Genomic DNA, 27,700 nt, shown 5'->3' on the forward strand with positions numbered 1-27,700 from the left:
AGTGAGCTTGCTTTTACCTCGATTGAAACCATGTGCCAATTTAATTCTACTCCATATCTATAGTGTTAACTGACTGACCCTGGAGTTTGGTAAATCTCCACTGGCATACCATCCAGCCCTGGAGCTTGGTAAACCTCCACTGGCATACCATCCAGCCCTGGAGTTTGGTAAACCTCCACTGGCATGCCATCCAGCCCTGGAGTTTGGTAATCTCCACTGGCATGCTATCCAGCCTTGGAGTTTGGTATACCTCCACTGGTATGCCATCCAGCCCTGGAGTTTGGTATATCTCCACTGGTATGCTATCCAGCCGTGGAGATTGGTATGCCTCAACTGGTATGCCATCCAGCCCTGGAGTTTGGTATACCTCCACTGGTATGCCATCCAGCCCTGGCGTTTGGTATACCTCAACTGGTATGCCATCCAGCCCTGGAGTTTGGTATGCCTCAACTGGTATGCTATCCAGCCCTGGAGTTTGGTATATCTCCACTGGTATGCTATCCAGCCCTGGAGTTTGGTATATCTCCACTGGTATGCTATCCAGCCGTGGAGATTGGTATGCCTCAACTGGTATGCCATCCAGCCCTGGAGTTTTCCCGGACTTAAAGGCTTTAATTGCATCAAGAAGTTCCTCATCTGTAATTCACCTTCACATGAGTCTTTCTGTATGGCTGTTAATGTTACATTATTAATAGAAACTAATTCTGGCAGTTAACTTCAGTTAGTGGAAATGAAGGAGACTGAAATGAAAACATATGCTTAAAGTACTTTGCTTCCTCTTTCTAAATATTGTTTGGTGAATCATGGGTGACTCTGTCATTTGTAACAAGTTTCTGTAAATGATATTTGGTAGCATTTAAAAAACAAAAACATTTGAAAGGTTTTGCTGTGGGATCCTCTCACAGAAGCCTGGACTCTGACACTGATTCCTAGCTGACAACAGGGAGCCACAGATGTGAGTCGGTCTTGTGGAATTGGCTTTTTCACCACGGGAATGATGGAGCGTCAGAGAGAGACTTGTTATTTCACATGATTCCGTCCAATGTTGCCCCATTGGTTCCATCTCACGTAGACCGAAGTCAGTTAGTAGTTATGTGTGTCGTGTTTTTCTGGGCAAAGTTATTTAACCGCCAGAAATGAATTCATAATAAGTGTGAGATTGTTTCCCAGCACCTTTAGCGCTCTGTTGTCACACCAAATCCTCATTGTGTTGTTGTTTTTGGGTAGTTACTGTTGTGTTGCTGTTTTTGGGTAGTTACTGTTGTGTTGCTGTTTTTGGGTAGTTACTGTTGTGTTGCTGTTTTTGGGTAGTTACTGTTGTGTTGCTGTTTTTGGGTAGTTACTGTTGTGTTGCTGTTTTTGGGTAGTTACTGTTGTGTTGCTGTTTTTGGGTAGTTACTGTTGTGTTGTTGTTTTTGGGTAGTTACTGTTGTGTTGCTGTTTTTGGGTAGTTACTGTTGTGTTGCTGTTTTTGGGTAGTTACTGTTGTGTTGCTGTTTTTGGGTAGTTACTGTTGTGTTGCTGTTTTTGGGTAGTTACTGTTGTGTTGCTGTTTTTTGGGTAGTTACTGTTGTGTTGCTGTTTTTGGTAGTTACTGTTGTGTTGCTGTTTTAGGTAGTTACTGTTGTGTTGCTGTTTTTGGTAGTTACTGTTGTGTTGCTGTTTTTGGTAGTTACTGTCAGTCTGAGCAGCAGTCCTGTGTCCAGCCATCCATCCAGGTAGAATTCACTGAGTACATCACTCTCCAGCCATCCATCCAGGTAGAATACAATGAGTGCATCACTCTCCATCCATCCATCCATCCATCCATCCATCCATCCATCCATCCATCCATCCATCCATCCATGTAGTATACACTGAAACATCACTCTCCAGCCATCCCTCAATCCAGGTAGAATACACTGAGTGCATCACTCTCAAACCATCCATCCAGGAAGAATACAATGAGGACTTCACTCTCCAGCCATCCATCCATCCAGGTAGCATTCACTGAGTGCATCACTCTCCAGCCATCCATCCATCCATCCAAGTAGAATACACTGAGTACATCACTCTCCAGCCATCCATCCAGGAAGAATACAATGAGTACATCACTCTCCAGCCATCCCTCAATCCAGGTAGCATTCACTGAGTGCATCACTCTCCAGCCATCCATCCAGGAAGAATACAATGAGTACATCACTCTCCAGCCATCCATCCATCCAAGTAGCATTCACTGAGCACATCACTCTCCAGCCATCCAGGTAGAATTCACTGAGTACATCACTCTCCAGCCATCCATCCATCCATGTAGAATACACTGAGTACACCACTCTCCAGCCATCCATCCTCCAGGTAGAATTCACTGAGTACATCACTCCAGCCATCCTCCAGGTAGAATACACTGAGTACACCACTCTCCAGCCATCCATCCATCCATCCATCCATCCAGGTAGAATTCACTGAGTACATCACTCTCCAGCCATCCTCCAGGTAGAATTCACTGAGTACATCACTCTCCAGCCATCCTCCAGGTAGAATTCACTGAGTACATCACTCTCCAGCCATCCATCCAGGTAGAATTCACTGAGTACATCACTCTCCATCCATCCAGGTAGAATACACTGAGTACATCACTCCAGCCATCTATCCAGGTAGAATTCACAGAGTACATCACTCTCCAGTGCATTCGGAAAGTGTTTAGACCCCTTGACCTTTTCCACACTTTGTTGTGTGGATGCAATAAGAACCAATAAGAACCAATGCAATAAGAACCAATAAGAATAGAGACAACCTTGTCCTCTTTCAATTACAAATCTAATGACATGGCTAGGAGATATACTGTAGTAAAGTATCTAGGGGGATTTTTATTTAGCTGAGCCTGCTAGCTAAATTTGATATAGCTAGCTAATGCTACTAACGTGCAACTGACTTGGTATCCCCTTTCCCTAACAACTGAATGCATTCAACCGAAATATGTTTTCTGCATTTAACCAAACCTTTCTGAATCATCAGCACCCAGGGAGGTGGGGGTGAAGTGCTTTGCTCAAGGGCAGAACGGAACATTAGTCCACCTTGCCAGGATTCAAACAAGTGACCGTTTGGTTAATACCTCTTTAACAGGCTACCTACCACCTTTAATGCTAGCTAGCAGTTGTTATGAAAGTATCTTAAATAACGATTAAGGTAGACATGTAATCTTGCTGAACACTTCACTAATTTACATTTCCAGAAATACAGGTTCATTTACCCATTGTTCGCTGGTCAGTGGCATCACTACCAAACAATAGTGCATATTTGAATTAAAGGAAAAATACACATTTCTTACATTTTTCTCAGACCACAAAAATGGTCCCTTGGTGTAGGGACAGAGGTTGTGGTTGAGTTGTTAACCCTTCTCTCCTGATTGACCCTGTGGTTGAGTTGTTAACACCTTCTCTCCTGATTGACCCTGTGGTTGAGTTGTTAACACCTTCTCTCCTGATTGACCCTGTGGTTGAGTTGTTAACCCTTCTCTCCTGATTGACCCTGTGGTTCACCCTGATTGACCCTGTGGTGAGTTGTTAACACCTTCTCTCCTGATTGACCCTGTGGTTGAGTTGTTAACACCTTCTCTCCTGATTGACCCTGTGGTTGAGTTGTTAACACCTTCTCTCCTGATTGACCCTGTGGTTGAGTTGTTAACCTTCTCTCCTGATTGACCCTGTGGTTCAGCTGTTAACACCTTCTCTCCTGATTGACCCTGTGGTTGAGTTGTTAACACCTTCTCTCCTGATTGACCCTGTGGTTGAGTTGTTAACACCTTCTCTCCTGATTGACCCTGTGGTTCAGCTTGATTGACCCTGTGGTTGAGTTGTTAACACCTTCTCTCCTGATTGACCCTGTGGTTGAGTTGTTAACACCTTCTCTCCTGATTGACCCTGTGGTTGAGTTGTTACACCTTCTCTCCTGATTGACCCTGTGGTTGAGTTGTTAACCCTTCTCTCCTGATTGACCCTGTGGTTCAGCTGTTAACACCTTCTCTCCTGATTGACCCTGTGGTTGAGTTGTTAACACCTTCTCTCCTGATTGACCCTGTGGTTGAGTTGTTAACACCTTCTCTCCTGATTGACCCTGTGGTTCAGCTGTTAACACCTTCTCTCCTGATTGACCCTGTGGTTGAGTTGTTAACACCTTCTCTCCTGATTGACCCTGTGGTTGAGTTGTTAACACCTTCTCTCCTGATTGACCCTGTGGTTGAGTTGGATTGAGTGGTTCAGCTGTTAACACCTTCTCTCCTGATTGACCCTGTGGTTGAGCTGTTAACCCTTCTCTCCTAATTGACCCTGTGGTTGAGTTGTTAACCCTTCTCTCCTAATTGACCCTGTGGTTGAGTTGTTAACACCTTCTCTCCTGTTTGACCCTGTGGTTGAGCTGTTAACCCTTCTCTCCTAATTGACCCTGTGGTTGAGTTGTTAACACCTTCTCTCCTGATTGACCCTGTGGTTGAGTTGTTAACCCTTCTCTCCTGATTGACCCTGTGGTTGAGCTGTTAACCCTTCTCTCCTGATTGACCCTGTGGTTGAGTTGTTAACCCTTCTCTCCTGATTGACCCTGTGGTTCAGCTGTTAACACCTTCTCTCCTGATTGACCCTGTGGTTGAGTTGTTAACCCTTCTCTCCTAATTGACCCTGTGGTTGAGTTGTTAACCCTTCTCTCCTGATTGACCCTGTGGTTCAGCTGTTAACACCTTCTCTCCTGATTGACCCTGTGGTTGAGTTGTTAACCCTTCTCTCCTGATTGACCCTGTGGTTCAGCTGTTAACACCTTCTCTCCTGATTGACCCTGTGGTTGAGCTGTTAACCCTTCTCTCCTGATTGACCCTGTGGTTGAGTTGTTAACACCTTCTCTCCTGATTGACCCTGTGGTTCAGCTGTTAACACCTTCTCTCCTGATTGACCCTGTGGTTCAGCTGTTAACACCTTCTCTCCTGATTGACCCTGTGGTTGAGTTGTTAACACCTTCTCTCCTAATTGACCCTGTGGTTCAGCTGTTAACCCTTCTCTCCTGATTGACCCTGTGGTTCAGCTATTAACTCATTTTTATCCTTCCCCTCCTCCTCTGTAATCTCTGCAGGAATCGCAAGATCCAGATCAGGAACATTCCCCCTCATCTACAGTGGGAGGTGAGTCAGTCAGTCAGTCTGTGCCTGGTGTTATAGTCTTTGGGGGTTTGCTCGATTTCAAATCAAATCAAATCAAATTTTATTTGTCACATACACATGGTTAGCAGATGTTAATGCGAGTGTAGCGAAATGCTTGTGCTTCTAGTTCCGACAATGCAGTAATAATCCAACAAGTAATCTAACTAACAATTCCAAAAAAAAACTATCTTATACACAGTGTAAGGGGATAAAGAATATGTACATAAAGATATATGAATGAGTGATGGTACAGAGCAGCTTAGGCAAGATACAGTAGATGGTATCGAGTACAGTATATACATATGAGATGAGTATGTAAACAAAGTGGCATAGTTAAAGTGGCTAGTGATACATGTATTACATAAGGATGCAGTAGATGATATAGAGTACAGTATATACGTATACATATGAGATGAATAATGTAGGGTATGTAAACATTATATTAGGTAGCATTGTTTAAAGTGGCTAGTGATATATTTTACATCATTTCCCATCAATTCCCATTATTAAAGTGGCTGGAGTTGAGTGAGTGTGTTGGCAGCAGCCACTCAATGTTAGTGGTGGCTGTTTAACAGTCTGATGGCCTTGAGATAGAAGCTGTTTTTCAGTCTCTCGGTCCCAGCTTTGATGCACCTGTACTGACCTCGCCTTCTGGATGATAGCGGGGTGAACAGGCAGTGGCTCGGGTGGTTGTTGTCCTTGATGATCTTTATGGCCTTTCTGTAACATCGGGTTGGTGTAGGTATCCTGGAGGGCAGGTAGTTTGCCCCCGGTGATGCGTTGTGCAGACCTCACTACCCTCTGGAGAGCCTTACGGTTGTGGGCGGAGCAGTTGCCGTACCAGGCGGTGATACAGCCCGCCAGGATGCTCTCGATTGTGCATCTGTAGAAGTTTGTGAGTGCTTTTGGTGACAAGCCAAATTTCTTCAGCCTCCTGAGGTTGAAGAGGCGCTGCTGCGCCTTCTTCACGATGCTGTCTGTGTGAGTGGACCAATTCAGTTTGTCTGTGATGTGTATGCCAAGGAACTTAAAAACTTACTACCCTCTCCACTACTGTTCCATCGATGTGGATAGGGGGGTGTTCCCTCTGCTGTTTCCTGAAGTCCACAATCATCTCCTTAGTTTTGTTGACATTGAGTGTGAGGTTATTTTCCTGACACCACACTCCGAGGGCCCTCACCTCCTCCCTGTAGGCCGTCTCGTTGTTGGTAATCAAGCCTACCACTGTTGTGTCGTCCGCAAACTTGATGATTGAGTTGGAGGCGTGCGTGGCCACGCAGTCGTGGGTGAACAGGGAGTACAGGAGAGGGCTCAGAACGCACCCTTGTGGGGCCCCAGTGTTGAGGATCAGCGGGGTGGAGATGTTGTTGCCTACCCTCACCACCTGGGGGCGGCCCGTCAGGAAGTCCAGTACCCAGTTGCACAGGGCGGGGTCGAGACCCAGGGTCTCAAGCTTGATGACGAGCTTGGAGGGTACTATGGTGTTGAATGCCGAGCTGTAGTCGATGAACAGCATTCTCACATAGGTATTCCTCTTGTCCAGATGGGTTAGGGCAGTGTGCAGTGTGGTTGAGATTGCATCGTCTGTGGACCTATTTGGGCGGTAAGCAAATTGGAGTGGGTCTAGGGTGTCAGGTAGGGTGGAGGTGATATGGTCCTTGACTAGTCTCTCAAAGCACTTCATGATGACGGAAGTGAGTGCTACGGGCGGTAGTCGTTTAGCTCAGTTACCTTAGCTTTCTTGGGAACAGGAACAATGGTGGCCCTCTTGAAGCATGTGGGAACAGCAGACTGGTATAGGGATTGATTGAATATGTCCGTGAACACACCGACCAGCTGGTCTGCGCATGCTCTGAGGGCGCGGCTGGGGATGCCGTCTGGGCCTGCAGCCTTGCGAGGGTTAACATGTTTAAATGTTTTACTCACCTCGGCTGCAGTGAAGGAGAGTCCGCATGTTTTCGTTGCAGGCCGTGTCAGTGGCACTGTATTGTCCTCAAAGCGGGCAAAAAAGTTATTTAGTCTGCCTGGGAGCAAGACATCCTGGTCCGTGACTGGGCTGGTTTTCTTCTTGTAGTCCATGATTGACTGTAGACCCTGCCACAAACCTCTTGCGTCTGAGACGTTGAATTGAGATTCTACTTTGTCTCTATACTGACGCTTAGCTTGTTTGATAGCCTTGCGGAGGGAATAGCTGCACTGTTTGTATTCGGTCATGTTACCAGTCACCTTGCCCTGATTAAAAGCAGTGGTTCGCGCTTTCAGTTTCATGCGAATGCTGCCATCAATCCAAGGTTTCTGGTTAGGGAATGTTTTAATCGTTGCTATGGGAACGACATCTTCAACGCACGTTCTAATGAACTCGCACACCGAATCAGCGTATTCGTCAATGTTGTTATCTGACGCAATACGAAACATATCCCAGTCCACGTGATGGAAGCAGTCTTGGAGTGTGGAATCAGCTTGGTCGGACCAGCGTTGGACAGATCTCAGTGTGGGAGCTTCTTGTTTTAGTTTCTGTCTGTAGGCAGGGATCAGCAAAATGGAGTCGTGGTCAGCTTTTCCGAAAGGAGGGCGGGGCATTGCCTTATATGCGTCGTGGAAGTTAGAGTAACAATGATCCAAGGTTTTTTCCGCCCTAGTTGCGCAATCGATATGCTGATACAATTTAGGGAGTCTTGTTTTCAGATTAGCCTTGTTAAAATCCCCAGCTACAATGAATGCAGCCTCTGGATGTATAGATTCCAGTTTGCAAAGAGTCAAATAAAGTTCGTTCAGAGCCATCGATGTGTCTGCTTGGGGGGGAATATATACGGCTGTGATTATAATCGAAGAGAATTCTCTTGGCAGATAATGCGGTCGACATTTGATTGTGAGGAATTCTAAATCAGGTGAACAGAAGGATTTGACTTCCTGTATATTTCTGTGATCACACCACGTCTCGTTAGCCATAAGGCATACGCCCCCGCCCCTCTTCTTACCAGAAAGATGTTTGTTTCTGTCGGCGCGATGCGTGGAGAAACCCGCTGGCTGCACCGCCTCCGATAGCGTCTCTCCAGTGAGCCATGTTTCCGTGAAGCAAAGAACGTTACAGTCTCTGATGTCCCTCTGGAATGCTACCCTTGCTCGGATTTCATCAACCTTGTTGTCAAGAGACTGGACATTGGCGAGAAGAATGCTAGGGAGTGGTGCACGATGAGCCCGTCTCCGGAGTCTGACCAGAAGACCGCCTCGTTTCCCTCTTTTACGGAGTCGTTTTTTTGGGTCGCCGGCTGGGATCCATTCCGTTGTCCTGGTTGAAAGGCAGAACACAGGATCCGCTTCGTGAAAATCATATTCTTGGTCGTACTGATGGTGAGTTGACGCTGATCTTATATTTAGTAGTTCATCTCGACTGTATGTAATGAAACCTAAGATGACCTGGGGTACTAATGTAAGAAATAACACGTAAAGAAACAAAAAACTGCATAGTTTCCTAGGAACGCGAAGCGAGGCGGCCATCTCTGTCGGCGCCGGAAGTACGAGGATTTCATTTTGGATTTCAAGTTTGAGGTTGGTTCTGTTTAGGTGTGGCTTGCATCGTTAGTTAGTTTCAGCTGTGCTGGCACAGAGTGGCTGGCCCTGAGCTCCAGGGGCCATGAGAGATGTTAGTTTTGTGGGATCCCTGTTTAGCTTGTCCTCTGTGTGTGATAAAAACAACGTGTGGTGAGGGCTTGGACAGTGTCCCTGTGTGGTGAGGGCTTGGACAGTGTCCCTGTGTGGTGAGGGCTTGGACAGTGTCCCTGTGTGGTGAGGGCTTGGACAGTGTCCCTGTCTGGTGAGGGCTTGGACAGTGTCCCTGTGTAGTGAGGGCTAGGACAGTGTCCCTGTGTGGTGAGGGCTAGGACAGTGTCCCTGTGTGGTGGTGAGGGCTTGGATTGGACAGTGTCCCTGTGTGGTGGTGTGGTGAGGGCTAGGACAGTGTCCCTGTGTGGTGAGGGCTAGGACAGTGTCCCTGTGTGGTGGTGTGGTGAGGGCTAGGACAGTGTCCCTGTGTGTTGGTGTGGTGAGGGCTAGGACAGTGTCCCTGTGTGGTGGTGTAGTGCGGGCTAGGACAGTGTCCCTGTGTGGTGGTGTGGTGAGGGCTAGGACAGTGTCCCTGTGTGGTGGTGTTGTGAGGGCTAGGACAGTGTCTCTGTGTGGTGAGGGCTTGAACAGTGTCCCTGTGTCGTGAGGGCTAGGACAGTGTCCCTGTGTCGTGAGGGCTAGGACAGTGTCCCTGTGTGGTGTTGTGGTGAAGGCTTGGACAGTGTCCCTGTGTGGTGAGGCTAGGATAGTGTCTCTGTGTGGTGAGGGCTAGGACAGTGTCCCTGTGTGGTGGTGTGGTGAGGGCTAGGACAGTGTCCCTGTGTGGTGGTGTGGTGAGGGCTAGGACAGTGTCCCTGTGTGGTGGTGTGGTGAGGGCTAGGACAGTGTCCCTGTGTGGTGGTGTGGTGAGGGCTAGGACAGTGTCCCTGTGTGGTGGTGTGGTGAGGGCTTGGACAGTGTCCCTGTGTGGTGAGGCTAGGATAGTGTCTCTGTGTGGTGAGGGCTAGGACAGTGTCCCTGTGTGGTGGTGTGGTGAAGGTTTGGACAGTGTCCCTGTGTGGTGAGGGCTAGGACAGTGTCCCTGTGTGGTGAGGCTAGGATAGTGTCCCTGTGTCGTGAGGGCTAGGACAGTGTCCCTGTGTGGTGTTGTGGTGAAGGCTTGGACAGTGTCCCTGTGTGGTGAGGCTAGGATAGTGTCTCTGTGTGGTGAGGGCTAGGACAGTGTCCCTGTGTGGTGGTGTGGTGAAGGTTTGGACAGTGTCCCTGTGTGGTGAGGGCTAGGACAGTGTCCCTGTGTGGTGAGGCTAGGATAGTGTCTCTGTGTGGTGAGGCTAGGATAGTGTCTCTGTGTGGTGAGGGCTAGGACAGTGTCCCTGTGTGGTGAGGCTAGGATAGTGTCTCTGTGTGGTGAGGCTAGGATAGTGTCTCTGTGTGGTGAGGGCTTGGACAGTGTCCCTGTGTGGTGAGGCTAGGATAGTGTCTCTGTGTGGTGAGGCTAGGATAGTGTCTCTGTGTGGTGAGGGCTAGGACAGTGTCCCTGTGTGGTGAGGCTAGGATAGTGTCTCTGTGTGGTGAGGCTAGGATAGTGTCTCTGTGTGGTGAGGGCTTGGACAGTGTCCCTGTGTGGTGGTGTGGTGAGGGCTAGGACAGTGTCCCTGTGTGGTGGTGTGGTGAGGGCTAGGACAGTGTCCCTGTGTGGTGGTGTGGTGAGGGCTAGGACAGTGTCGCTGTGTGGTGGTGTGGTGAGGGCTAGGACTCCCTAAATTTTATCAGCATATCGATTGCGCAACCAGGGGTGGAAAGACCCTGGATCATTGTTACTCTAACTTCCGCGACGCATATAAGGCCCTGCCCCGCCCCCCTTTCGGAAAAGCTGACCACGACTCCATTTTGTTGATCCCTGCCTACAGACAGAAACTAAAACAAGAAGCTCCCACGCTGAGGTCTGTCCAACGCTGGTCCGACCAAGCTGACTCCACACTCCAAGACTGCTTCCATCACGTGGACTGGGAGATGTTTCGTATTGCGTCAGACAACAACATTGACGAATACGCTGATACGGTGTGCGAGTTCATTAGAACGTGCGTTGAAGATGTCGTTCCCATAGCAACGATTAAAACATTCCCTAACCAGAAACCGTGGATTGATGGCAGCATTCGTGTGAAACTGAAGGCACGAACCACTGCTTTTAATCAGGGCAAGGTGTCTGGTAACATGACTGAATACAAACAGTGCAGCTATTCCCTCCGCAAGGCTATCAAACAAGCTAAGCGCCAGTACAGAGACAAAGTAGAATCTCAATTCAACGGCTCAGACACAAGAGGCATGTGGCAGGGTCTACAGTCAATCACGGACTACAGGAAGAAACCCAGCCCAGTCACGGACCAGGATGTCTTGCTCCCAGGCAGACTAAATAACTTTTTTGCCCGCTTTGAGGACAATACAGTGCCACTGACACGGCCTGCAACGGAAACATGCGGTCTCTCCTTCACTGCAGCCGAAGTGAGTAAGGTACACCTTGCCCTGACACCTTGCCCTGATTAAAAGCAGTGGTTCGTGCCTTCAGTTTCACACGAATGCTGCCATCAATCCACGGTTTCTGGTTAGGGAATGTTTTAATTGTTGCTATGGGAACGACATCTTCAACGCACGTTCTAATGAACTCGCACACCGTATCAGCGTATTCGTCAATGTTGTTGTCTGACGCAATACGAAACATCTCCCAGTCCACGTGATGGAAGCAGTCTTGGAGTGTGGTGAGGGCTAGGACAGTGTCCCTGTGTGGCGGTGTGGTGAGGGCTAGGACAGTGTCCCTGTGTGGTGGTGTGGTGAGGGCTAGGACAGTGTCCCTGTGTGGTGGTGTGGTGAGGGCTAGGACAGTGTCCCTGTGTGGTGGTGTGGTGAGGGCTTGGACAGTGTCCCTGTGTGGTGGTGTGGTGAGGGCTAGGACAGTGTCCCTGTGTGGTGAGGGCTAGGACAGTGTCCCTGTGTGGTGGTGTGGTGAGGGCTTGGACAGTGTCCCTGTTGTGGTGGTGTGGTGAAGGCTAGGACAGTGTCCCTGTGTGGTGGTGTGGTGTCCCTGTGTGGTGGTGTGGTGAGGGCTAGGACAGTGTCCCGGTGTGGTGGTGTGGTGAGGGCTTGGACAGTGTCCCTGTGTGGTGGTGTGGTGAGGGCTTGGACAGTGTCCCTGTGTGGTGGTGTGGTGAGGGCTAGGACAGTGTCCCTGTGTGGTGAGGGCTAGGACAGTGTCCCTGTGTGGTGGTGTGGTGAGGGCTAGGACAGTGTCCCTGTGTGGTGGTGTGGTGAAGGCTAGGACAGTGTCCCTGTGTGGTGGTGTGGTGAAGGCTAGGACAGTGTCCCTGTGTGGTGGTGTGGTGAGGGCTAGGACAGTGTCCCGGTGTGGTGAGGGCTAGGACAGTGTCCCTGTGTGGTGGTGTGGTGAAGGCTAGGACAGTGTCCCTGTGTGGTGGTGTGGTGAGGGCTAGGACAGTGTCCCGGTGTGGAGAGGGCTAGGACAGTGTCCCTGTGTGGTGGTGTTGTGAGGGCTAGGACAGTGTCCCTGTGGTGTGGTGAGTGCTAGGACAGTGTCCCTGTGGTGTGGTGAGGGCTAGGACAGTGTCCCTGTGTGGTGGTGTGGTGAGGGCTAGGACAGTGTCCCTGTGTTGGTGTGGTGAGGGCTAGAAGAGCAACCAGTAGAGTAAAGCCAGGAAGTCACCTCTCTCTGAGTCACCTCACTCTGAGTCAACATAGATGACTGACCAGCGTGTGACTCCATGTTTCAGCATCACTGCCCATTCAGAAAGAAAGCCCAGGCACCCAGTTTCCCCTCTACAGTATTTTATATAATATTGTACAACAGCTGATGAAACTAACACTCTAGAAATGTACATTTTTGTTGGTCAAACTAAGGATACTATAGCTATTTGATTTTGAATTTCAGGACAACTTTAAGTATAAAAATAAATATTCAATGGAACATTGAATTTGGGCCTACTGCTATTAGCCATATAAATGCACTTAATAACAGTAAAATAAATACATCAAAATTATTTAAAAAAATGTAAGTGTCAGAGATATACTGTATTAAAGATCAGCATTTTGTAGAGATTTTTTACCATATTTAACCCCTTTATAAAAAATATTTATTTACCACAATTTCATGATATCCAACTGTGATCTTGTCTCATTGTGGCAGGTAGCCTAGTGGTTAGAGTGTTGGGGAGGCAGGTAGCCTAGTGGTTAGAGTGTTGGGGAGGCAGGTAGCCTAGTGGTTAGAGTGTTGGGGAGGCAGGTAGTTTAGTGGTTAGAGTGTTGGGGAGGCAGGTAGCCTAGTGGTTAGAGTGTTGGGGAGGCAGGTAGCCTAGTGGTTAGAGTGTTGGGGAGGCAGGTAGCCTAGTGGTTAGAGTGTTGGGGAGGCAGGTAGCCTAGTGGTTAGAGTGTAGGGGCGGCAGTTAGCCTAGTGGTTGGAGTGTAGGGGGCGGCAGGTAGCCTAGTGGTTGGAGTGTAAGGGGCGGCAGGTAGCCTAGTGGTTAGAGTGTTGTGCTAGTAACCGAAAGGTTGCTAGATTGAATCCCTGAGCTGACAAGGTAAAACAAAAAAATCTGTCGTTCTGCCCCTGAACAAGGCAGTTAACTCACTATTCCAAGGCCGTCATTGTAAATAACTTGCCTAGTTAAATAGTTAAATTAAATATAAAATCTCTGCAACTCCCCAATGGGCTCGGTGGAGGCGAAGGTCATGCGTCATCCGAAGCATGACCTCTTAACCCGGAAGCCAGCTACACCAATGTGTCGGAGGAAACACCGTTGAACTGACGACTGAAGTCAGCCTGCAGGTGTCCGACCCGCCACAAGGAGTTGCTTGAGTGTGATGAGCCAAGTCAAGCCCCGCCCCTGGAAAAACCCTCCCCTAACCCTGGTGACGCTGGGCCAATTGTGTGCCGCCTTATTGGACTCCCGGTCACGGCCAGTTGTGACACAGCCTGTACTCGAACCCGGGTCTGTAGTGACACCTCAAGCACAGCGATGCACTTGGGAGGCTTTAACCTCTTTTTTTTTGGGGGGGGGGCACTAACCTACTTTCATATATACAGTGCCTTGCGAAAGTATTCGGCCCCCTTGAACTTTGCGACCTTTTGCCACATTTCAGGCTTCAAACATAAAGATATAAAACTGTATTTTTTTGTGAAGAATCATCAACAAGTGGGACACAATCATGAAGTGGAACGACATTTATTGGATATTTCAAACTTTTTTAACAAATCAAAAACTGAAAAATTGGGCGTGCAAAATTATTCAGCCCCTTTACTTTCAGTGCAGCAAACTCTCTCCAGAAGTTCAGTGAGGATCTCTGAATGTTGACCTAAATGACTAATGATGATAAATACAATCCACCTGTGTGTAATCAAGTCTCCGTATAAATGCACCTGCACTGTGATAGTCTCAGAGGTCCGTTAAAAGCGCAGAGAGCATCATGAAGAACAAGGAACACACCAGGCAGGTCCGAGATACTGTTGTGAAGAAGTTTAAAGCCGGATTTGGATACAAAAAGATTTCCCAAGCTTTAAACATCCCAAGGAGCACTGTGCAAGCGATTATATTGAAATGGAAGGAGTATCAGACCACTGCAAATCTACCAAGACCTGGCCATCCCTCTAAACTTTCAGCTCATACAAGGAGAAGACTGATCAGAGATGCAGCCAAGAGGCCCATGATCACTCTGGATGAACTGCAGAGATCTACAGCTGAGGTGGGAGACTCTGTCCATAGGACAACAATCAGTCGTATATTGCACAAATCTGGCCTTTATGGAAGAGTGGCAAGAAGAAAGCCATTTTTTAAAGATATCCATAAAAAGTGTTGTTTAAAGTTTGCCACAAGCCACCTGGGAGACACACCAAACATGTGGAAGAAGGTGCTCTGGTCAGATGAAACCAAAATTTAACTTTTTGGCAACAATGCAAAACGTTATGTTTGGCGTAAAAGCAACACAGCTCATCACCCTGAACACACCATCCCCACTGTCAAACATGGTGGTGGCAGCATCATGGTTTGGGCCTGCTTTTCTTCAGCAGGGACAGGGAAGATGGTTAAAATTGATGGGAAGATGGATGGAGCCAAATACAGGACCATTCTGGAAGAAAATCTGATGGAGTCTGCAAAAGACCTGAGACTGGGACGGAGATTTGTCTTCCAACAAGACAATGATCCAAAACATAAAGCAAAATGTACAATGGAATGGTTCAAAAATAAACATATCCAGGTGTTAGAATGGCCAAGTCAAAGTCCAGACCTGAATCCAATCGAGAATCTGTGGAAAGAACTGAAAACTGCTGTTCACAAATGCTCTCCATCCAACCTCACTGAGCTCGAGCTGTTTTGCAAGGAGGAATGGGAAAAAATGTCAGTCTCTCGATGTGCAATGATGATACTGATACTTGATACTGCCACTTGGTTTACATACTTATCTCATATGTATATACTGTACTCGATATCATCTACTGTATCTTGCCTATGCTGCTCTGTACCATCACTCATTCATATATCCTTATGTACATATTCTTTATCCCCTTACACTGTGTATAAGACAGTAGTTTTTTTTGGAATTGTTAGTTAGATTACTTGCTCGTTATTACTGCATTGTCGGAACTAGAAGCACAAGCATTTCGCTACACTCGCATTAACATCTGCTAACCATGTGTATGTGACAAATAAAATTTGATTTGATTTGATTTGATAGAGACATACCCCAAGCGACTTACAGCTGTAATCACAGCAAAAGGTGGCGTTACAAAGTATTAACTTAAGGGGGCTGAATAATTTTGCACGCCCAATTTTTCAGTTTTTGATTTGTTAAAAAAGTTTGAAATATCCAATAAATGTCGTTCCACTTCATGATTGTGTCCCACTTGTTGTTGATTCTTCACAAAAAATACAGTGTTATATCTTTATGTTTGAAGCCTGAAATGTGGCAAAAGGTCGCAAAGTTCAAGGGGGCCGAATACTTTCGCAAGGCACTGTATCTCCTTTCAAGCTTTGATTCTAAAGTATGTCATCTTGAGAAGATTTGAAAATAGGACGCTGCCTCTTTAAGACAAACGTTCCAAAAGAGATGGCTACAGTAGGCTAGCCAAGATGAATGCTAGCTTTCTTTCTTTCTTTTTGTAGCTTTCTTTTAGCAGACTAAGTATCAACAGTAACCAGCATATTGATGGTATGTTCACTATATCAAATCAAATCAAATTTATTTATATAGCCCTTCGTACGTCAGCTGATATCACAAATGCTGTACAGAAACCCAGCCTAAAACCCCAAACAGCAAGCAATGCAGGTGTAGCAGCACGGTGGCTAGGAAAAACTCCCTAGAATGGCCAAAACCTAGGAAGAAACCTAGAGAGGAACCAGGCTATGTGGGGTAGGGTGGCCAGTCCTCTTCTGGCTGTGTCGGGTGGAGATTATAACAGAACATGGCCAAGATGTTCAAATGTTCATAAATTACCAGCATGGTCCAATAATAATAAGGCAGAACAGTTGAAACTGGAGCAGCAGCACGGCCAGGTGGACTGGGGAAAGCAAGGAGTCATCATGTCAGGTAGTCCTGAGGCATGGTCCTAGGGCTCAGGTCCTCCGAGAGAGAGAAAGAAAGAGAGAAAGAGAGAAAGAGAGAATTAGAGAGCACACGTAAATTCACACAGGACACCGAATAGGACAGGAGAAGTACTCCAGAGATAACAAACTGACCCTAGCCCCCCGACACATAAACTACTGCAGCATAAATACTGGAGGCTGAGACAGGAGGGGTCAGGAGACACTGTGGCCCCATCCGAGGACACCCCCGGACAGGGCCAAACAGGAAGGATATAACCCCACCCACTTTGCCAAAGCACAGCCCCCACACCACTAGAGGGATATCTTCAACCACCAACTTACCATCCTGAGACAAGGCCGAGTATAGCCCACAAAGATCTCCGCCACGGCACAACCCAAGGGGGAGGCGCCAACCCAGACAGGAAGATCACATCAGTGACTCAACCCACTCAGGTGACTCACCCCTCCCAGGGACGGTATGAAAGAGCCCCAGTAAGCCAGTGACTCAGCCACTATAATAGGGTTAGAGGCAGAGAATCCCAGTGGAAAGAGGACAACCGGCCAGGCAGAGACAGGGCGGTTCGTTGCTCCAGAGCCTTTCCGTTCACCTTCCCACTCCTGGGCCAGACTACACTCAATCATATGACCCACTGAAGAGATGAGTCTTCAGTAAAGACTTAAAGGTTGAGACTGAGTTTGCGGCTCTCACATGGGTAGTAGGCAGACCGTTCCATAAAAATGGAGCTCTATAGGAGAAAGCCCTGCCTCCAGCTGTTTGCTTAGAAATTCTAGGGACAATTAGGAGGCCTGCGTCTTGTGACCGTAGCGTACGTGTAAGTATGTACGGCAGGACCAAATCAGAGAGATAGGTAGGAGCAAGCCCATGTAATGTTTTGTAGGTTAGCAGTAAAACCTTGAAATCAGCCCTTGCCTTGACAGGAAGCCAGTGTAGGGAGGCTAGCACTGGAGTAATATGATCAAATTTTTTGGTTCTAGTCTGGATTCTAGCAGCCGTATTTAGCACTAACTGAAGTTTATTTAGTGCTTTATCCGGATAGCCGGAAAGTAGAGCATTGCAGGAGTCTAACCTAGAAGTGACAAAAGCATGAACACATTTTTCTGCATCATTTTATAGAAGGTTTACTTTTGCAAATCACTTTCCCTAAAATAAATAAGCTCAGCGAGTAGATTGATGGCCGCTTCAGTACTCATGTACTGCTCAAGAAGTTGACTGGCGGGTGGTGGTGCTTCACTGAATGGCCAATCATATTGCTCAAATACTAATGGCATGCCATTTAAGTGTGGTCTTCAATGGTTTTTAATGGTAGACTGCGACAGAGCAGGTAAATGTTGAGCTGGAAATCGGGCCAGTAACTCACGTGACAACTCACGTGATCCACTTTCTCTACACTGTTTTTCCTGGCCCCAGCGGGCCATCATTAATGTTAATTATATGGGATGTGCAAATTTATGCTCTTTCCCTCCGTGTATAAATTTGACTGCTCCCGAGTGGCGCAGTAATGAGGTGTCACTACAGACCCGGGTTCGATCACAGGCTGTTTCACAGCCGGCCGCGGCCGGGAGACCCATTTGACGGCATACAATTGGCCCAGTGTCGTCTGGGTTAGGGGATGGTTTGGCTGGCCTGGATGTCCTTGTCCCATCGTGCTCTAACGACTCTTTGTGGCGGGCCGCATGCACGCTGACTTCAGTCACCAGCTGTACGGTGTTTCCTCCGACACATTGGTGCGGCTGGCGTCCGGATTAAGCGAGCAGTGTGTCAAGAAGCAGTGAGGCTTAGCAGAGTCATGTTTCGGAGGATGCATGGCTCTCGACCTTCTCCTCTCCATGGTGTTGTCTACATAGAGGTAGATCAGGGAATCACCAGCAGCAAGAGCGACATCGTTGATATATACTGAGAAAATAATTGAACCCTGTGGCACCCCCATAGATACTGCCAGAGGTCCGGACAACAGGCCCTCCGATTTGACACACTGACCTCTGTCTGAGAAGTAGTTGGTGAACCAGGCGAGGCAGTCATTTGAGAAACCAAGGCTGTTGAGTCTGCCGATAAGAATGTGGTGATTGACAGTTGAAAGCCTTGGCCAGGTCGATGAAGACTGCTGCACAGTACTGTCTTTTATCGATGCCGTTTGAGATTTCGTTTAGTACCTTGAGAGTGGCTGAGGTGCACCTATGACCAGCTTGTAAACTGGATTGCACAGCGGAGAAGGTATGGTGGGATTCGAAATGGTCAGTGATCTGACAGCAGGGAGGAGGTCTCTTATTCTCCATGGACTTTACAGTGTCCCAAAACTTTTCAGAGTTAGAGCTACAGGATGCACATTTCTGAATGAAAAAGTTAGCATTGACTTTCCTGACTGACTGCGTGTATTGGTTCCTGACTTCCCTGAAAAGTTGTATATCGCGGGGACTATTCGATGCTAGTGCAGTCCACCACAGGAAGTTTTTGTCCTGGTCAAGGGCAGTCAGGTCTGGAGTGAACCAAGGGCTATATCTGTTCTTAGTTCTACATTTTTTGAAAGGGGCATGCTTATTTAAGATAGTGAGGAAATTACTTTCAAAGAACGAACAGGCATCCTTTACTGGCGGGAGAAGGTCAATATCCTTCTAGGATACCCGGACCAGGTCGATTATAAAGGCCTGCTCGCAGAAGTGTTTTGACAGTGATGAGGGTTGGTAATTTGACCGCAGACCCATAGTGGATGCAGGCAATGAGGCAGTGATCGCTGAGATCCTGATTGAAAACTGCAGAGGTGTATTTGGAGGGCAAGTTGGTCAGGATAATATCTATGAGGGTGCCCATGTTTACAGATTTAGGGTTGTACCTGGTGGGTTCCTTGATAATTTGTGTGAGATTGAAGGCATCTAGCTGTCTCTGACATCATGACATCAGCCTAACAGTAACACTAACCCAGCAGTCAAGGGCTCTAACACACTAACCCAGACGAGCAGACAGCCACCCAGGGCTAAGAGTAACTCAGCCCTAACCCAGGGCTAACAGTAACTCAGCCCTAACCCAGGGCTAACAGCAACTCAGCCCTAACCCAGGGCTAACAGCAACTCAGCCCTAACCCAGGGCTAACAGTAACTCAGCCCTAACCCAGGACTAACAGTAACTCAGCCCTAACCCAGGGCTAACAGTAACTCAGCCGTATCCCAGGGCTGACAGGAACTCAGCCGTGTCCCAGGGCTGACAGTAACTCAGCCGTAACCCAGGGCTAACAGTAACTCAGCCGTAACCCAGGGCTAACAGTAACTCGGCCGTATCCCAGAGCTGACAGTAACTCAGCCGTAACCCAGGGCTAACAGTAACTCGGCCGTATCCCAGGACTGACAGTAACTGTGTGTGTGTAATTGATTGTGTTCCGTCTTTCCTTCAGGTTTTGGACGGCCTTCTAGCTCAGTATGGTACTGTAGACAACGTGGAACAAGGTGAGACATTACAATACATTATCTTTTATATCATTACAATCTCTTCAACTGTTTTTTTCCCTTAAATATTATCGATATGCTTTTTTAAATACACGAAAGTAAGTCAACACCCCTTCACATTCGTGGGTTCGGTTATTTCAGCCACACCCTTTGCTGACAGGTGTATAAAATCGAGCACACAGCCATGCAATCTCCATAGACAAACATTGGCAGTTGAATGGCCAGTACAGAAGAGCTCAATGACATTCAAAGTGGCATCTTCATGGGAGTCAGTTCATTAAATGTATGCCCTGCTAGATCTGTCCCGGTCAAAGGAAAGTGCTGTTATTGTGAAGTGGGAACGTTTAGGAGCAACAACGGCTCAGACGCAAAGTGGTAGGCCACACAAGCTCACAGAACGGGACTGCAGAGTGCTGAAGTAACGTCAGCACAAGAACTGTTCGTCGGGAGCTTCATGAAATCAGTTTCTATGGCCAAGCAGCCGCACACATGCCTAAGATCACCATGCACAATGCCAAGTGTCGGCTGGAGGGGTGTAAAGCTCACCGCGATTGGACTCTGGAGCAGTGGAAATGCGTTCGCTGGAGTGATGAATCACGCTTCACCATCTGGCAGTCCGACGGATGAATCTGGGTTTGGCAGATGCCAGAAGAATGCTACCTGCCCGAATGCATAGTGCCAACTTTAAAGTTTGGTGGATGAGGAATAATGGTCTAGGGCTGTTTTTCATGGTTGGGACTTTGCCACTTAGTTCCAGTGAAGGGAAATTGTAAACGCTACAGCATACAATGACATTCTAGACTATTCTGTGCTTCCAACTTTGTGGCAAAAGTTTGGGGAAGTCCTGTTTCAGCAATGCCCCTGTACAGAAAGCAAAGTCCCTACAGAAATGGTTTGTTGAGATCTACCTCTATCACTACCTCATACTTCTACCTCTACCACTACATCTACCTCTACAACTAAATCTACTTCTACCACTAAATCTACTTCTACCACTAAATCTACTTCTACCACTAAATCTACCTCTACCACTAAATCTACCTCTACCACTAAATCTACCTCTACCACTAAATCTACTTCTACCACTAAATCTACTTCTACCTTTACCACTACCACTAAATCTACCTCTACCACTACCACTAAATCTACCTCTACCACTACCACTAATTCTACCTCTACCACTACCACTAAATCTACCTCTACCACTACCACTAAATCTACCTCTACCACTACCACTAAATCTACCTCTACCACTACCACTAATTCTACCTCTACCACTACCACTAAATCTACCTCTACCACTACCACTAAATCTACCTCTACCACTACCTCTACCACTAAATCTATCTCTACCACTACCACTAAATCTACCTCTACCACTAAATCTACCCCTACCTCTACCACTACCACTAAATCTACCTCTACCACTACCTCTGCCTATACCATTAAATCTGTCTACCTCTACCACTAAATCTACCTCTACCACTAAATCTACCTCTACCACTAAATCTACCACTAAATCTACCTCTACCACGACCAATACCACTAAATCTACCTCTACCATTACCACTAAATCTACCACTACCACTAAATCTACCTCTACCACTACCACTAAATCTACCTCTACCACTACCACTAAATCTACCTCTACCACGACCAATACCACTAAATCTACCTATACCAGGACCACTAAATCTACCTCTAAATCTACCACAACCACTAAATCTACCTCTAAATCAAATTAAATTGTATTTGTCACATACTTAGCAGATGTTAATGCGACTGTAGTGAAATGCTTGTGCTTCTAGTTCCGACAATGCAGTAATATCAAACAAGTAATCTAACAATTTCACAACAACTACCTTATACACACAAGGTTAAAGGAATGAATAAGAATATGTGCATATAAATATATGGATGAGCGATGGCCGAACGGCATAGGCAAGATGCAGTAGATGGTATAGAGTACAGTATTCATATGAGATGAGTAATGTAGGGTATGTAAACATTATATTAAGTGGCATTGTTTAAAGTGGCTAGTGATACATTTATTACATCAAATTTTTCATTATTTAAGTGGCTGTAGATGAGTCAGTATGTTGGCAGCAGCTACTCAATGTTAGTGATGGCTGTTCAACAGTCTAATGACCTTAATATAGAAGCTGTTTTTCAGTCTCTCAGTCCCTGCTTTAATGCACCTGTACTGACCTCGCCTTCTGGATGATAGCGGGGTGAACAGGCAGTGGCTCGGGTGGTTGTTGTCCTTGATGATCTTTTTGCCCTTCCTGTGACATTGGGTGGTGTAGGTGTCCTGGAGGGCAGGTAGTTTGCCCCCGGTGATGCATTGGGCAGACCTCACTACCCTCTGGAGAGCCTTACGGTTGTGGACGGAGAAGTTGCCGTACCAGGCTGCGATACAGCCCGACAGGATGCTCTCGATTGTGCATCTGTAAAAGTTTGAGTGTTTTTGTGGTTAGAGAGTTGGACTAGGAACCGGAAGGTTGCAAGTTCAAACCCCCGAGCTGACAAGGTACTAATCTGTCGTTCTGCCCCTGAACAGGCAGTTAACCCACTGTTCCTAGGCTGTCATTGAAAATAAGAATTTGTTCTTAACTGACTTGCCTAGTTAAATAAAGGTAAAAAAACAACAACAAAAAACAAGCCGAATTTCTTCAGTCTCCTGAGGTTGAAGAGGCGCTGTTGCGCCTTCTTCACCACGCTGGCTGTGTGGGTGGACCATTTCAGTTTGTCAGTGATGTGTACGCTGAAGAACTTAAAACTTTCCACCTTCTCCACTAGTACTTGTACTTACCGTACATTATTCATCTCATATGCATACGTAGATACTGTACTCTATATCATCGACTGCATCCTTATGTAATACATGTATCACTAGCCACTTTAACTATGCCACTTGGTTTACATACTCATCTCATATGTATATACTGTACTCGATATCATCTAGTGTATCTTGCCTATGCTGCTCTGTACCATCACTCATTCATATATCCTTATGTACATATTCTTTATCCCCTTACACTGTGTATAAGAAAGTAGTTTTTTTGGAATTGTTAGTTAGATTACTTGTTCGTTATTACTGCATTGTCGGAACTAGAAGCACAAGCATTTCGCTACACTCGCATTAACATCTGCTAACCATGTGTATGTGACAAATAAAATTTGATTTGATTTGATGATTTGATACTGTCCCGTCTATGTGGATAGGGGGCTGCTCCCTCTGCTGTTTCCTGAAGTCCACGATAATCTCCTTTGTTTTGTTGACATTGAGTGTGAGGTTATTTTCGTGACACCACACTCCGAGAGCCCTCACTTCCTCCCTGTAGGCCGTCTCGTCATTGTTGGTAATCAAGCCTTGATGACTGAGTCGGAGGCGTGCATGGCCACGCAGTCATGGGTGAACAGGGAGTACAGGAGAGGGCTGAGAATGCACCCTTGTGGGGCCCCAGTGTTGAGAATCAGCGGGGAGGAGATGTTGTTTCCTACCCTCACCACCTGGGGGCGGCCCGTCAGGAAGTCCAGGACCCAGTTGCACAGGGCGGGGTTGACACCCAGGGTCTCGAGCTTATTGACGAGTTTGGAGGGTACTGTGGTGTTAAATTCTGAGCTGTAGTCGATGAACAGCATTCTTACATAGGTATTCCTCTTGTCCAGATGGGTTAGGGCAGTGTGCAGTGTGATTGCATCGTCTGTGGACCTATTGGGGCGGTAAGCAAGTTGGAGTGGGTTTTGGGTGTCAGGTAGGGTGGAGGTGATATGGTCCTTGACTAGTCTCTCAAAGCACTTAATGATGACGGAAGTGAGTGCTACGGTGCGATAGTCATTTAGCTCAGTTACCTTAGCTTTCTTGGGAACAGGAACAATGGTGGCCCTCTTGAAGCATGTGGGAACAGCAGACTGGGATAATGATTGATTGAATATGTCTGTAAACACACCAGCCAGCTGGTCTGCGCATGTTCTGAGGACGCGGCTGGGGATGCCGTCTGGGCCGGCAGCCTTGCGAGGGTTAACACGTTTAAATGTTTTGCTCACGTTGGCTGCAGTGAATGAGATCCCGCAGGTTTTGGTAGCGGGCCATGTCAGTGGCACTGTATTGTCCTCAAAGCGAGCAAAGAAGTTGTTTAGTTTGTCTGGGAGCAAGACATTGTTGTCGGCGACGGGGCTCGATTTCCTTTTGTAATCCGTGATTGACTGTAGACCCTGCCACATACCTCTCTTGTCTGAGCCGTTGAATTGCGACTCTATGTAACAGTATAGACTTTACGTCCGTCCCCTCGCCCCGACCTGGGCGCGAACCAGGGACGCAGGGAATTCTACCTCTACCACTAAATCTACCTCTACCTCTACCTCTACCACTAAATCTACCTCTACCACTAATTCTACCTCCACCACTGTTAGCAGATGTTATTGCGGGTGTAGCGAAATGCTTGTGTTTATAGCAGCAACACTGCAGTAATATCTAACAATTCAGAACCATACACAAATCTAAAAGTAAAAGAATGGAATTAGTGGCATTGACTATAATACAGTACCAGTCAAAAGTTTGGACACACCTACTCATTCAAGGGTTTTTCTTTATTTTTACTATTTTTTTTCATTGTATAATAATAGTGAACACATATAAAATAATAATAAATAATAATAAATCAAAGTAACCAAAAAAGTGTTTGCCTTGCGTTGTTGACAGTTTTGCACTCTTGGCATTCTGTCAACCAGATTCACCTGTAATGCTTTTGCAACAGTCTTGAAACAGTTCCCACATATGCTGATCACTTGTTGGCTGCTTTTCCTTCGCTTCACTCCAACTCATCCCAGACCATCTCAATTGGGTTGAGGTCAGGGGATTGTGGAGGCCAGGTCATCTGATTTTATTTTTATTTCACCTTTATTTAACCAGGTAGTCCAGTTGAGAACAAGTTCTCATTTACAACTGCGACCCGGCCAAGATAAAGCAAAGCAGTGCGACACAAACAACAACACAGAGTAACACATGAAATTAACAAATGTACAATCAATAACACTATAGAAAAAATGTATATACAGTGTGTGCAAATGAGGTAAGATTAGGGATGTAGGGCTATGTCCAATGGTGATTAGGTAGTTGGATGGGCTATTTACAGATGGGCTATGAACAGGTGCAATGATCTGCGAGCTGACGTTTAAAGTTAGTGAGGGAGATATGAGTCTCCAGTTTCAGTGATTTTTGCAATTCATTGCCGTCATTGGCAGCAGAGAACTGGAAGGAAAGGCCAAAGGAGGAATAGGCTTTGGGGGTGACCAGTGAAATATACCTGCTGGAGCGCGTGCTACGGGTGGGTGTTGCTATGGTGACCAATGAGCTGAGATAAGGCGGGGCTTTACCTAGCAGAGACTTATAGATGACCTAAAGCCAGTGAGTTTGGCAATGAATATGTAGCGAGGGCCAGCCAACGAGAGCATACAGGTCGCAGTGGTGGGTAGTATATGGGGCTTTGGTGACAAAACTGATGGCACTGTGATAGACACCATCTAATTTGCTGAGTAGAGTCTTGAAGGCTATTTTGTAAATTACATCGCCGAAGTCAAGGATCGGTAGGATGGTCAGTTTTATGAGGGTATGTTTGGCAGCATGAGTAAAGGATGCTTTGTTGCATTTAAGAGCAGTTGAAAGCCACGGAGTTGTGTGGCATTGAAGCTCGTCTGGAGGTTTGTTAACAATATCCAAAGAAGGGCCAGAAGTATACAGAATGGTGTCGTCTGCGTAGAGGTGTATCGGAGGAAATTCTCAATTATCTCAGATTTATCGGTGGTGACAGTGTTTCCTAGCCTCAGTGCAGTGGGCAGCTGGGAGGAGGTGTTCTTATTCTCCATGGACTTTAGTGTCCCAGAACTTTTTGGAGTTTGTGCTACGGGATGCAAATTTCTGTTTGAAAAAGCTAGCCTTTGCTTTCCTAACTGCCTGTGTATATTAGTTCCTAACTACCCTGAAAACTTTCATTTCGCGGGGGCTATTTGATGCTAATGCAGAACGCCACAGGATGTTTTTGTGCTGATCAAGGGCAGTCAAGTCTGGAGTGAACCAAGGGCTATATCTGTTCCTGGTTCTACATTTTTTTGAATGGGGCATGCTTATTTAAGATGGTGAGGAAAGCACTTTTAAAGAATAACCAGGCATCCTCTACTGACGGAATGTGGTCAATATCCTTCCAGGATACCCGGGCCAGGTCGATTAGAAAGGCCTGCTCACTGAAGTGTTTTAGGGAGCGTTTGACTGTGATGAGGGGTAGTCGTTTGACTGCAGACCCATTACGGACGCAGGCAATGTGGCAGTGATCACTGAGATCCTAGTTGAAGACAGCAGAGGTGTATTTGGAGGGCAGGTTAGTTAGGATGATATCTATGAGGGTGCCCGTGTTTACAGATTTGGGGTTGTACCTGGTGGGTTCATTGATAATTTGTGTGAGATTGAAGACATCAAGCTTAGATTGTAGGATGTCTGGGGAGTTAAGCATGTCCCGGGTTTAGGTCACCTAACAGCACGAGCTCTGAAGATAGATGGGGGTCAATCAATTCACATATGGTGTCCAGGGCACAGCTGGGGGCAGAAGGTGGTCTATAGCAAGCGGCAATGGTGAGAGACTTGTTTCTGGAAAGGTGGATTTTTAAAAGTAGAAGCTCAAATTGTTTGGGTACAGACCTGGATATTAAGACAGAGCTCTGCAGGCTATCTCTGCAGTAGATTGCAACTCCGCCCCCTTTGGCAGTTCTATCTTGTCGGAAAATGTTATAGTTAGGGATGGAAATTTCAAGGTTTTTAGTGGTCTTCCTAAGCCAGGATTCAGACACGGCTAGGACATCCGGGTCGGCAGAGTGTGCTAAAGCAGTGAATAAAACAAACTGATGGAGGCTTCTAATGTTAACATGCATGAAACCAAGGCTTTTATGTTTACAGAAGTCAACAAATGAGAGTGCCTGGGGAATGGGAGTGGAGCTAGGCACTGCAGGGCCTGGATTAACCTCTACATCACCAGAGGAACAGAGGAGGAGTAGGATAAAGGTACGGCTAAAGGCTATAAGAACTGGTTGTCTAGTACGTTCGTAACAGAGAGTAAAAGGAGCAGGTTTTTGGGCACGGTAGAATGGATTCAAGGCATAATGTACAGACAAAGGTATGGTAGGATGTGAGTACAGTGGAGGTTAACCTATGCATTGGTGGAGGTGGAGATAGTGGAAACAACATACCCTGAGGCCGCATTTATTGTAGTTGGGGATTTTTACACAGCAAATTTGAAGAAAACACAACCAAAGTTCTATCAACACATAGAGAGATGTTGTCTCTAGAAACATAGTTTAAACCAGGTGAGGTCACCGCATGTGTGGGAGGTGGAACTAAAGGGTTAACTAATGCATATTGAGCAGGGCTACAGGCTCTACAATGAAATAAGGCAATAATTACTAACCAATACAGCAAAGGACAAGGCATATTGACATTAGGGAGAGGCATGCGTAGCCAAGTGATCATAGGGTTCCAGTGAGTAGCTCGGCAGGCCGGAGACACTGCGATTCAGCCAGCTAGCAGGCCGGGGTTAGCAAGCTAGCAGAAGGGCATTAGAGGGACGTCGCGACGGAAGATGTCTGTTGTAGCCCCCTCGTGCTTTTGCGTTGGCAGACCAGTCGTCATGGATCAGCAGGGCTCAGTGAGGTAAAAGGGTCCAGGGCAATTGGCAAAATAGGTATAGCAGCCAAGGAATTTGTCCGATTGGCCTCTTTAGCGGGCTAGTGGGCCGCGGCTAGCAGATGGGCATTCTGGGGAAAACCCCCCTCGGGTGAATTATGTCGGATGTCGGTAGTCCAGTCGTGATGGGTCGGCAGGGCTCCGTGTCGGCAGTAAAAGGGGTCCAGGCTAATTGGCAGAATAGGTATTGTAGTCCATGGA

At 46.9% G+C, this 27,700-nt stretch overlaps 1 protein-coding gene across 2 annotated transcripts in view; it reads left to right on the top strand.

Moving 5' to 3' along the window:
- Nucleotides 1-27,700, top strand: part of igf2bp2a (insulin-like growth factor 2 mRNA binding protein 2a) — a 98,002-nt gene that overhangs the window by 15,174 nt on the left and 55,128 nt on the right. For both annotated transcript variants that reach the window (XM_042320070.1, XM_042320071.1), the window contains exons 3-4: nt 5,095-5,143; nt 19,716-19,767. In XM_042320070.1, coding sequence (XP_042176004.1) covers nt 5,095-5,143; nt 19,716-19,767 — 101 coding nt within the window. The remainder of the gene's footprint in view (nt 1-5,094; nt 5,144-19,715; nt 19,768-27,700) is intronic.

Source organism: Oncorhynchus tshawytscha, linkage group LG03 (genome assembly GCF_018296145.1).
Source record: "Oncorhynchus tshawytscha isolate Ot180627B linkage group LG03, Otsh_v2.0, whole genome shotgun sequence".
Taxonomy (NCBI): domain Eukaryota; kingdom Metazoa; phylum Chordata; class Actinopteri; order Salmoniformes; family Salmonidae; genus Oncorhynchus; species Oncorhynchus tshawytscha.